We start from the raw sequence: 12,997 nt of genomic DNA on the forward strand, positions 1-12,997 counted from the left end.
GTCTTCTTTCTCAACAAACTAACACTTGCTGTTAACAAAGAATTTGTCCTCTAAAAGTTTTCACTCTTCACTGGCGATCCAAAACAAAGAGTCCCTTATTCTTCTTGGGCCACCCCTCAATTTTTTTTTTTTCAAGATGTCCACCCTTGAGCTAGACAAAAGATGATGAGGACCTCCTCATCCAGGAAACATCATTCTCCGCCCGTACCTAAACAACGAATCCGAACAAAAATAAAATTTTCTTCCTTCCCCTTCTCTAGGTGTTAGTTCTCAACATCCATTGTAGCACTACGGTTTCGAGTTTTTTCTTATGATTTCCTTTATGAAAAATTTTTGTTAAAACTTATTCTTGACTTCTATTTTTTCTTAAATGTACTGTAATTTCAATTATAATGGGAAGTCAAAATAAAGTTTTTAAAATATTTGAATCTGCTTAACATTGCTGCAAGATACGCCCTGCCATCTTCTTTGTTTCCGCAACAACGATCTTTCCACTCCATATTTGACTGAACAAAATTGGTTAGCTTTCGTTTTGGTTTAACAAGAAAAATGAACAATATTGAAACGATATATAAAATAAAAACACTTTATACATGAAAATATACTATTTACACAAAAATAGGATATTACAATATATTGTAAAGGGTTGTATAAAGGATTTTTAATATGTTTTATTTTATGTATCATTTTAATATTGTTCATTTGTTTTGTTTATCCAAAAAGCAAGCTAACCAATTTTCATTGTCCATAATAAATTCGTGATTCAAAACAAAATCAAGATGGCGGTACATATTCTTCAGTCAACAAGTCCGTTGAATCAAGGCCATGTTGAGCAGATTCAAATATCATAAAAACTATTTTAACTCTTCCCATCATAATTGAAAATACAGTAAATTTAAGAAAAAATAGAAGTCAAGAAATAGTGTTAAAGAATAATATTCAGAAAGTAAATCATTTGCAAAAATCCCTCCTAACTGTTGTGCGACAATCGATGTTTACATGCAACATCGAGACAGGTTTTGGTTTTTGGCAGGCATTCGTTGTTTGGGCGCGATTGGGGAATGATGTTTCCAGGATGAGGAGGTCCTCATCAATTTCTGTCTAGCAAGGGTGGACATCTTGAAAAAAGGAAGACAACCAAGAGTCACCCAAGAAGAAAAAGGACTCTGAGTTTGGATTGCCTGGTGGGAGGACGTCCGTCGACTGGAAGCGGGAAAGATTGGAAGCCATTGTTGTGAGAGAGACATAGCTTTTTGGAAGGACTGGAAGCCATTTTTTACGTTAGGGCATATCATTATAGAAAAGAAGATACCAAGAATCATCAAAAGAAGATAGTGAAATTGGTTAGTTTTGTTATACCTAAAAATAAATACATGTGTAAAATAGATATTAATTTAATTAAGTGTAAATAGTAGAAGTATCTGTTTCTGATTGCCTAGATAGGCCAACATTGCCTAGGCCAACACGCCCTGAGATTAAGAGTCTTTTATATTATAAAATTTAAATAAAATTCTATTATCCATTTAGTATTAAAGTTTTTAAATTTAAACCCTAGCTATCTCCTTTATATTTGAAATTAGTTTAAAAACGATTAAAATTCTTTTTATTTTATTTTAAATAATTATTAAATTATTACAATATATTACTATATTTTAAACATCTATACCTGCCCAGCAGTAACATCATAAAGGCACGAAATCAGGCTTACAATTGTACTTTTTCCTACACCACTAGTTCCTACAACTGCTGTGACTTTACCAGGCTCTATGTCCAATGTCAGATCATGGAGTACCTATATTTTGAAATCTATATATGCTGAATTCTTATTTTAATGAAAAGAAATTAATGAAAAATCTAATAGATAGTATCTTAGTGAAACATACCTTTGTATGTAAGCTTGTCGGATAAGAAAATTGAACATTTCTAAAAGAGATATCAGCCTTAAATGTGTCAGGTTCAATACCTTGCTCAAGAGATTTGTTATAATTTGTTTCAGTATCAAGGAACTTCATTACCCTGTACGCTGCATCTGTCGCCATATTGAGATCAGAAATAGTACTCAGCATGTTAGTGCATTGGTAGATAGCGCTAACTTGTACTGTTAAAATCTAAAAGGTAAGAAATGGAATCAATCTATAAGCTCCTTAATGTCTGGCTAAGGTTTAACCTTTAAATAGGGAGCAAAATTATAACAAATCACAGGTAGCAATTAAAAATACCTGTGGACTTTGAACTGGTGGACTTGGGCCAGTATGCCATCCCTTCATAATATCAGTCATTCTTCAAGATTTAAAGATAGTTTACTTCAAAAACTTGCGTTGGTAAATATAATTTTTACCTATTGAGGTGGTTTTCAAAGGAATATTTGAATTAAAAGTAAAATATGTTTTGTTTTGTTTTCAAATTTTTGAGATTTAATAATTTTTTTTCTAATTTTTATAGTTGAATTATTATTTTTTTTAAATTTAATCTGTTGACTTAAAAACAGTTACAATTTTTATTCAGTCCATAGAATTGCACAGTAAATCAAACCCTAAGTACAGTATTAAGTTTATTATAAGATAATTGTTTTTATAAAATTAGATACCACATGTATTTATCATAGTTCATTTTTGCACAAAGATAATGAATTTGTTATATAATTATAAACTAAATTATGTTAAATAATATTAATAAATTTTGATTATATTAATTTTAATTGATCTAAATTTCAATTTCGGGTTAATATGTATTATATCCTATCTAAAATAAATTAAATCTCACGAGTAAACTAATGTAAATTTTGTTTTATTGTTAACTTTTAATTTAATCAAAAGCAACAAATATGAAAGTACTTGCAATTTTACTTACAACCACTATATAGCCAGGATCAAAATCGCCTAAGAGATACAACCTTACGGAAAAGTAATAGGCAACCAAATAGCAAACGCACAACTGGAAATAATTGAAGGCTTTTCCAGCAGAGATAACTGCAGCATGTTTTAATCCATACTTATTGGCCATCTTTAATGCACTCTTGTACCTGAATATGGGTAAAAATATGAAATAAATATCTTACGATAATTTCGGTTTGGTATTTTACCTAGTATTATTTGAACATATTAAGAAAAGATCAAAATAGTTAATTCAAGGTTATACTTCTCATAATTGATTTATTTATCTATAATGGGGTGTAAAAACATGAATAATACTACTATATCTGAACAAATAATACCTTTCAATTTCCTTATACTCTCCGCCATATGCAGCTACAGTTCGGGCATTTCCAAGTACTTCAGAAGCAATTTTGGTGCATTTACCATTGTAATCTTGCCGTAATTTTCCCTTCTTTTTTGATGCCTGGAAAAAGTATTTAGACTTTTATATTACAAGATTTTTTTTTTTTAATTTTAATTGTAATTGAAATAAATCTCTTTTAAAAGGAACTTTAATGGGAAATTCAAGAGATTCAGAAGTTACAGATTATTTAAATATGTTTTCCCATTTTTTTTTTCATTAATGCTTGTATAAAACAGAGTTGTCCAACCTTTATATAACATGTGCCATAACCAACTGTTCCTCATATTGAGGTATGCCTCAACTATACTCTTCTCCTTCTCCTACATCCTACCACCTACACTATAATTATTTCTATATATAATACAGAGGTTTTTTTAAAAATTGTTTTTTACCTTTTGTAAATTTTAGAATATACTAACACTATGAAAACATTAGCAACTATTAGTTATATAATACTTATGTATTTTAGGAGTAACCATGAACAATTTATTTGCTAATCATTATGATATTATTGTAAGTTTGTTTTGTTTTTTCTGTAAAGGAAATTAAGGTAGTAGAAATATGAAAATAAATTAATATAAACATACATTAATATAAAATAGAGTAGAAAGTAATTTACAGATAATACAGAATGCTTAATGAGGCTTCTGAATTTGTTTTTGTATGGGGAAGTTATCAATTTCTTGTTTAACTCTGGTTGAAGACATTATTAATAGATTCTTCAAGTGAGAATTTATGAACAAAGAATGGTATTTATTTTTTATCAGGCTAATCATCGAGAATGACTGCTCACGCACATCTGTTGAACCATACTTAGAAATTCGATGTTCAAAATCTTTGAGATCAGGAAATCTTCCTAATAACAAGAACTTCGAGCTTGTCCTTTGCCAATCTGCCAATTACTAACACCCTTTCACTTGATTTATAATTTATTAGGATATTAATTTTACTACATGTATCAAACATGCTGAGCCTGTATTACAACTTTAATTTCTAAAAAGAGAACTTTGAGTTTTTCTGTTTTTTGTAATATCAAAATAGACATACAAAAAAAAAAAAGAAAAACTACTACTACTACTACTGGCTGCGTGCCTATTTTGAACCCTCACAATTATGAAGACAATTGTCTTGATGCCATGATTTTTTAACCAATAATATAATAAATGATATATGATCAGCTTGATAATATTTTGAATTGACAATAGTTACCTAATCCTTGTCTGTCTGCAGTCAAGTTTTAATTTGGGCAATTGATTGAATCATTAATCTGATTTTAATGAAATTTTCAAGGATTGCATGGGGTGGTACAAAGCTGGTCCCATATTTTAAATTTTGGCAATATTATATCTAAAGAGAAGGAAAAAATCAATTATAATTCTAAAACTGATTTTGTTAGTTCTAAAATTAGCCAAATTGGTTCAAATCATTCTGTAACTAAGTCTTTCAGCTGAAGCATAGTACTGAGAGTGTTAATAAGGCAGTTTGGAGGACTCAAATTATCCATCAGCCATTATCTAGTGGTACTACTTCACAATAACACAACTTTTTTAATTTAAACATTGTAAGGTTTTCTTTTTAATTCTACCAAAAGATAATGAAATCTAGTCTAAATGATACCAAAATGCATTACTACATTATAGAATTAAAAGATGAAAATGTTAATATTAATTTTAATTAGTTATGTATTTTAACACTTGGATATGAAGTATTTTGGCAATGTTCGAACTTTTAAAATTAAAACTAGAAATTTAGAAAAATTGTAGAACTGCATCATTGAAGTTAGTTCTTATTCCAGCTATCGAAGGTGGGTCTGATCTCTTGAAATATCTTTATGCTGTATCACCTCAGTGGAAAGACTTCAGCACTTTAAGTATCAATTTATAATTTTTTTGGATTCTACGTAAATACCGAAAAATCTCTAAAAATCTGAGAAAAAAGGGTGTATAATGGCATGATAAAGCCAGCTCTCAGATATAAATGTGAGAAGAAAGCGGAATCAAGAGATTTTGACTGCAAGTCCTCCATACAATTACAGAAGCAATCTGCGATCAGAGGCTTCACACATGGAGGAGAAGAACTAACAATGAACTGCTTTTAGAGACTGGTCAATCAATATTTAATGATATGAAGGCAAGGAGGTTAAAATGTGGCAGTGGAATATGCGGCTCGAAGCAATCCACCAGAACGCCTCTTCAAAACAATGAATACCAGTATAGTAGGCAAGAGATCACATGGGAGGCCAAAAACCAGATTGATAGACAGAATCAACAAAGATGCGAAAAAGCTGCATGCAGAAAACTGGAAGCAGTAGCCCAAGTTAGGCAGGTGTGGATAAGACTGGTTTGGGCAGCAAAAGATTTACATGGTCTGTAGAGCCTACCAAACAAAATTCTAACAATAAGGAGTCAAAACACAACCGAAATTTCATATCCAAGTATTACAATACACAAATAATTAAAATTTTTATTTTTCGATTCTGCAATATCATTATGCATTTTGGTCATTTAAGCTTTGGACTCATTTTATTACTTTTTTGTAGAATTAAAAAAACAATTAATTAAAACAAAAAAAAAATGAAGTACTGTGAAGTGTCAAGGATGGATGAGTTGGGTCCCTTGAACCACCCTAACATTCTGGGTATCATACTTGAGCAGAAAGAGTATAGTTATTTCAATTATTGCTTTTCTAGATAAATGATCTACTTCGTCTCTTTTTTCATTGAGCAAGGTTAATGTAATTTATTTTAAATATTTTAAAATTTATTTGATTATTTAAATTATTGCTGTTATTAGTTATTATAACACACTATCATAACACTCTTGTTATACACTAATAACAAGAAGAGTGCCAGTAAATTAGGTGAGTACAATCAAATAAGTTTATCAAATCCCGAAGGGTAAGATTTAATGGTCAGACATCACAGTCTTTCCACTTTTATAAGGGAGTACAGCAGGGAGACAGCCTAAGCCTACTACTATTTGTCATCATTACGAATGAGATATAAAAGGTGTGTGAAAGGCGATGCCCAAGAGCACTAGTAGGTTTCTGGAACCTAACTCAAGTATAGGCTCAAGCGATGATATATGCAGATGATATCGTACTGATAACTGACTCTGAAGAGGCTCTTCAGGCATCCTTGGATAAATGGAATGAGGAACTGAAGATAAGAGGTTTAGAAATAAACCCTAACAAAAGTAAAATCATTTGTGTCGGAAGAGAAAACGCAGAGCCTAGGATGTTGTGTAATGGTGAACCACTAGAACTTACAAATACTTATACGTTTCTAGGGACCATAATAAGTAAAGATGGTAAAATAGACCAGAAGGTTCTAAATCGAGTGAAGATGGCCAATGGAGTTGTGAAATCAGTATGCGACACCATGCAAGAGCGGCAACTAAAATGGTTTGGCCATGTCTGTAGAATAGACAATAACAGAAAAGCCAGGTGGTATTTGGAAGCCAGGCCAGAAGGAAGACAGCCTCATGGTAGACCCAAGTGCATGTACTCTGATTACATTGGAAAACTAGGGGTAGTAAAACAATGCACCATCCTAAAGATGAGAAGTCAAGCCAGGGACTGGGATCAGTGGGCTAGATGGACTGAGATTGCAACTCCATGCTTGATGGCACACAGGAGTTAGAGGAAGAAGGGAAATTATTGCAACATAACTCTACAATCACTGTGCATACAACATACAAATATAAACAGCTTCTTTTATATGACATAACCGTATCATGTCATAGAGTTATAGATATCCAGATTTAAGACAAAATCATTAATAATACTTACTTGTAGTATAAAGTATGTTGCCATCATAGCAATCAACATCATTCCAAAGGTCAAAAGGGCAACCTTCCATGAAACGATGAAGCCAGCTATAGAACCAAATAAGAAAAATGAAAACATTTCCACTGCATTAGTCATTTTACTGTCAAACAAGACCACCATCTTCTGCAAGTCACTGTAATAAATGAATAAAACATATTCAAGTTTCACTTATCAGTTTATATTTCTATTAATGAATTTATTCATTCAATTTCTGCATTTTCAGATAGCGAAAATTCAATCGACCTAGGAGGGGAAAAGGCAGAAGTAATCTGATCTATATTAAAAGTTTCCTGAAATATAGACATAAAAAGGATGCTAGTAAAGTAGTTTAGGTATGAAGAAAGATTTAATCAGTTTACTAGTATTTTATTTAAACTACAATTATATTTAGTTAGTTAGCTCAAATGAAAAGTATTAGTTAATTAAAAATCTTAAGATAAAGGTAATATTACAAGTGGTCAGGCAAGTGGAAGATCCATACATATTGCAACAGGAAAGAAATGAAAGTGGTTGCAGATTTCACCTACCTAGGAACTATAATAGACAGGTCTGGAAAAATAGACTAGAAATATCAAACAGGATAAGGAAGGCTAATGCAGTCAATTACTAGATCTACAATACTGTAATAGGGAAGCGAGAGTTTGGTAGGAATGTCAATCCCCATATCTACAAGTCTGTATACTGATATGTATGAGAGGCACCAGCTGGAATTTTTTAACTTAAAATAATTTCTTTTGTCGCATGCCAAAGATACCGCCGGACCTAAGCAAAAATCCGTCGGCAACAGATCTAAAGAAATGTACAAAGATATATAGATAACAGAGGGTATGCACCCTCTGGGAACGGTTGACCGTGTAGGCAGAGATCAACAAACAAACAGCCCGTATCTTGCACGGGGCCAGTTTAGACATCTCAAGGAAAGTACAGCGAGTGGCAAAGAGAAATAGCCGCAGTAATTGAAATCAAATAAACACCCCTTATCTATAATACAGTAAGCCGCCAGAAGCCGGCTTTCTTCAAAGAAGAAACTTTTAAAGATGAAATGTAGGAAAAAGACCGACTTTCGTCGAAGGTCATTGGATCTTCTCACCCCCTCTGAAAATAGAGGCACCAATCAAAGGACAGAAATCAAAAGAAGGAGGAGTCAGAAGGAGAGGGGAGAAAATGAACAAAAAGGCCAGGAGGAACGGAGTTGAAGACAGTTTGAGGGAGGCTGAGAGAGGAGGACAGTCGAACAGAGTTCTAGGAGTTGAGGACAGTTCTGTGACGGAAGGAGTGGAGAACAGTCTGATAGAGGAGGACATTCTTGGAGGAAGGCTGAGAGAGAAGGACAGTCGGTAGGAGTCTGGGAGAGATGAACACCTGAAGACAGTCCGGAGGAAGAGAGAGCGGCATCCAGGAGGTGAATATGGACGCTCTTCCGCGACAACCGCTAAGCCAACCGATGTACCGAAACAAGTAAGACCTTTTCTGTTGTTAGTTGAATGGCAAGGATAGACTTAATAACTTAGAGTCAGTATAAATGTCAAATATCCCAACTGGTACTTCTCAATTCATAATCTTATAATTAAAGAATAAGGATACAAGTTTACCATGCTCTCTCTTAATAGTATTCTTGATAATGTATATATAATTATAAATATAAAACATGTAACAAGGACTTTACTTTATAATTAATAATCCCTGCATGCCACCTCATATATATAGCATAGTAAATTGGTGAATACGATACCGTTGGAAAGGAACTCCAATGATTAATTATGATATTCATATCTAGCATACCACGGCGAGGGGGTCCAGATGGTGTCTAGTGTTTGAATTAAATATAGCGCAACCCTTTTCAGTCGGTTCCCATCAGGAACTGATAGAGATACATAATATAAATATATAATATAAATACATAAATAAAAATACATAATATAAATACATTAATATATGAATACATTTCAATAAAATACCTGTACATGGAACCTCTAGTCGGGCTTAGAAACCCCGAAGCCCCGTACACGGGAATATATGCCGATACTCTTGTATGGAGCTGAAAGCTGAAAGCGAAAATATTGACGAACCGGCAGAAGATCTGAGTCACTGCTGCAGAAATAAAGTTTCTGCGATGAACGGTAGAGAAAACGAGGAGAGATCGTGTCCGAAATGAGAGGATAAGCCAGGAACTGGGGATTGCCTCAGTAAAGGAGTTTCTAAAGACACGGCAGTTGAAATGGTTCGGACACATCATTAGAATAGAGGAAGCCCCTAAAGACGATGGAGTACATACCGGATGACAGAAGGCCTCGTGGATGACCAAGGATGTCCTACCTGGAGTATGTCGACAGGCTTTGCAAAGCAAGAGGGAAGGATCTTCGTCAGGCCAGGAACCTAGCTGCTGATAGAGAAAGTTGGAGCCGGTGGCTGAACGCCATAGGGAAAAGAAAAGAAGAAGAAGATAAAGTATTCGGTATAAAATATTTTTCATAATTGCTGAAAGGGGCAATAACAATTAATTTTGATGTGTCTCAACTAAATAAGGTAGTAAAAGTTAAACATAAGACTGTAAGTATATTTTGTTGTTTTTTAATCCTGACTTAAATTAAGCCAGTATGGCCATTGAAATATTACTTATATTTAGAATATAATTGTAAACACTTACTGTGACACAGTACTGACGAACTGTTCTTGAGATTTGTCATACCACCCAATCTCTATAGACAGCATCTTTGATAAGTAGGCAGATTTAATTTTGGCCATTATGTTGCGGGATACTATTTCCGAAGCCATGATCTAAAAACTTCAATAATTATTAATGAGATGTTAGTGTTAGAGGCAGGTGTTTGGGAGAAAGAGTTTAAAGAAAACAAATCATGAATCCCAGGAGGAAGGAAACTTCACTCCGTAAGGTGTTCGCTTACGGTCTTGAAGAGGATGGAAAGACCTACATGTACTTACTATAAGCCATTTTAGGATGGAAACTCCACTTCGTAAGGTATGCGCTTACAGCCTTGAAGGGATAGACAATGCTTACGGTATTCAGTGTAGATGGTGTACAGAGGAAATAATAAAACAATATGCATTTCCAAAAATAGAGAAAGAATAATCTGATCCACTAACTATATTATCACAGACTGCCTAATAAGGAGGAGGAAGTAACTGGCTTTTTGCCTATCGTGGCGATGGGTGGGGGTAGAGCCGCCATCTTGGTGTCCGAACGTTCCTACATTCAGTACGCATCCAGCTGTTGTAGCGTGAGAACTGTGCGTTCCTCATTTTGCTCTCTGTGAGTCGTCAAAATGTGCCCTGTAATAGAAAATCCCCCCACTTGTGAAGTGCGGTCTGTGATTCGGTTTTTGTTGGCTCGAAACAACAGACCAATTGAAATTTATCGTCACCTTTGTGATGTTTACGGGCAGGGGATAATGAGTGGAAGCCGAGTGAGGCAATGATGCATTCATTTTAAAAATGGCCGTAGCAGTCCTCATGGCGTCCTTGTGTCTGATGGTCTGGCAATGCAAATCAATGACAAAATTCGTGATAACAGTCGTTTTACGATTACAGAACTATCGGACCATTTTCCCCAAATTTCATGGAGTTTGGTGCTTCAAATTGTGGTGGAGAAGCTTGGTTATCACAAATTTTGTGCTCCTTTGGTTCCGAAAATCCTAACGGAAGACTATAAGAAACAGACTGGCTGCAGCACTGACCTTTCTCCAAGAATACATCACAAATGGTAATGCAGTTCTGGATCGTATCGTAACCGAGGACGAGACTTGGGTGAAGCATGTCAACTGTGAAACAAAACAGCAGTAGATTGAATGGACGTACACACATTCTCCCAAGAAACCACGACAGTGTTTGCAAAAGCTGTCAGCAAGAAAGGTCATAGCTACTATGATTTGAGACTCTAAGGGAGTGTTTCTCGTTGATTTTCCGGAACGTGGAGCAACAATCAACTAAGAAAGGTATTGTGAAACACTACAAAATAAGAAAGTTACGGCGCGCCATACAAAATAAGCGTCGGGGAAAACTGTTGTTTTTTCACGACAACGCACGTCCACACACGGCCAATCGTACCCGGGTACTTTTGGATGGAAAGTATTTGACCATCTACCCTACAGCCCGGATTTGGCGCGGAGCGATTCCCACCTCTTCCCAGCGATGAAAGCTCGGTAAACAACGCTTTAATACTGACGCCAAACTGCATGCCGATATAAACCAGTGGTTGGATATTGAAAAACTCATGATAAATGTCTCAATTTTAATGGCGATCATGTAGATAGCTTAAGTGTGTACCTTCCAAATAAACTTTGACTTTTTCAATTTGTGAATTGTTTATTTCAACCGTCTGTTACTTTCTGGACAGCCCTCGTATTAAGGCTGAAAGGACAGATGTTGTTACAGGTTACAGAATTATGATAACAAATAAGGTAGGTGACCCAAATATGGCCTAGGTTCTATTATGGCCAAAACAAAAAAACATCTCTTAGGCATCGTAACAACAGGAGGCTATGGATGAACGGGTTCTGGGTTTCACTAGTGTAGCTTTGAAGTCAAAGGGCACAAGTCGCACTGGGGCTGAATGGCCAAAAAGCGCAAAAAATTCAATATTCAATATCAATAACCTTCGCCAAGGGTAGGAGAATTGGAAGGTTTTTGAAACCTCCCCCTCTTCCCAAACAAAGATAGTGCAAAAAACAAAAGCGTACTCTAATCCTTTTCTTTCTTTGCGGTGTTATGATCGAATAGGAAGATGAAGATAGATTATTTTTGTTCTTATCTTTACTTTAACACGTCTAGTTTGAAATGTGACCTTCCACATCTCGGAGGAAGACAGGAGCTCTTTATGTAGTCATTATTTAAAATTCGTAAGTTATAACGTAAAGCGCTATAATTTTTTTTTTTTTACCCAGTTTGACTGATGTATGGTTTAGTTGACCATCATAGAGAAGGGAAAAAATTGATAATTTTTCTCTCCTTCTTTTACAATTATATATCACTCATTTAGAGTAGTGTGTAATTTGGTAAAATTTCCATTAATCTGACAGTGGGCCTAAATTAATGGGAATAACCTTGAAACAGGAAAAAAAATCATGCTGTTCCTAGATCCTGTAGCTTATATAGTGCGAGAATCACAAACTAGACAATCGATAATCATAGCTTTCGCTTTTTTGTGAATGATATATTTGAGCAATCTGGGGATCTGTTGATGATTTTGGTAGCTAAGGGACTTTCAGAACATTACTAGGTTTTTTTTTCCAATTCCTTTTAAAAGAAATGGATGTACTTCAATAAATACAGGAGTTACCCTATCGATTCCTAGATAGGCCGTATCAGGACACCTTTTGTTTCCAGTTGTAATCGAACATATTTTTCATCATAACAAGGGTATTTTGTTGGTAATTAATTGTTTATTAACATTTTTGATGTTTCCTTCTGGGTAAAATAGCTTCTCTACCCCCGGAAAATGAAGAGAAAAGGCAACTAAAAAATGCATTTGAAGCAGTACATGTATTTAATAAATTTCATTTGAGAAACTTTGATAACATCCAGATAGCTAAGGCTCCAAACTTCGGATGCAGATTGGAGAACTGAGGACACCATTGTATCATATGCCATCTTTGTTTTCGTAGAGTCACTCTTCCCCCTTCTCAGGGTTTCCAAAACTTTAGCGGTAGCAATGGATCAAGTCCTGGTAGTACAAGAGCCGGGAAGAAAAAAAGGCAGTTATCTCACCCCAATTTTTTATTACTTTAATGAAAACTAAGTATAATTACTAGTCACCATTGATGAATCTGCCAAGTATAGGTAGGGGGGATAAAAAATGGAGGCTGTTTCAAAGCCTTAAAAAAAACAATAATTTTTCATTAGGAGCTCTATATCTTAAAAACTAACTACAACA

The 12,997-nt window shown here is 34.5% G+C and overlaps 1 protein-coding gene across 4 annotated transcripts in view; it reads right to left on the reverse strand.

The window, feature by feature from the left end:
* LOC106684014 (phosphatidylcholine translocator ABCB4) overlaps positions 1 to 12,997 on the reverse strand; it is a 67,136-nt gene that overhangs the window by 13,567 nt on the left and 40,572 nt on the right. Inside the window, exons 7-12 of one of the 4 annotated variants that reach the window (XM_014425834.3) lie at positions 9,755 to 9,885; positions 7,069 to 7,240; positions 3,215 to 3,339; positions 2,851 to 3,022; positions 1,884 to 2,108; positions 1,667 to 1,792 (exon numbers count right to left, since the gene is read on the reverse strand). In XM_014425834.3, the coding sequence (XP_014281320.1) occupies positions 1,667 to 1,792; positions 1,884 to 2,108; positions 2,851 to 3,022; positions 3,215 to 3,339; positions 7,069 to 7,240; positions 9,755 to 9,885 (951 nt within the window). Of the gene's footprint in view, positions 1 to 1,666; positions 1,793 to 1,883; positions 2,109 to 2,850; positions 3,023 to 3,214; positions 3,340 to 7,068; positions 7,241 to 9,754; positions 9,893 to 12,997 lie in introns of all 4 variants that reach the window. The other 3 variants (XM_067050264.1, XM_067050265.1, XM_014425835.3) reach the window with 3 other exon arrangements.

The sequence above is a fragment of the Halyomorpha halys genome, unplaced genomic scaffold, assembly GCF_000696795.3.
Source record: "Halyomorpha halys isolate HHAL.00 unplaced genomic scaffold, Hhal_1.1 Scaffold534.1, whole genome shotgun sequence".
Lineage (NCBI taxonomy): Eukaryota > Metazoa > Arthropoda > Insecta > Hemiptera > Pentatomidae > Halyomorpha > Halyomorpha halys.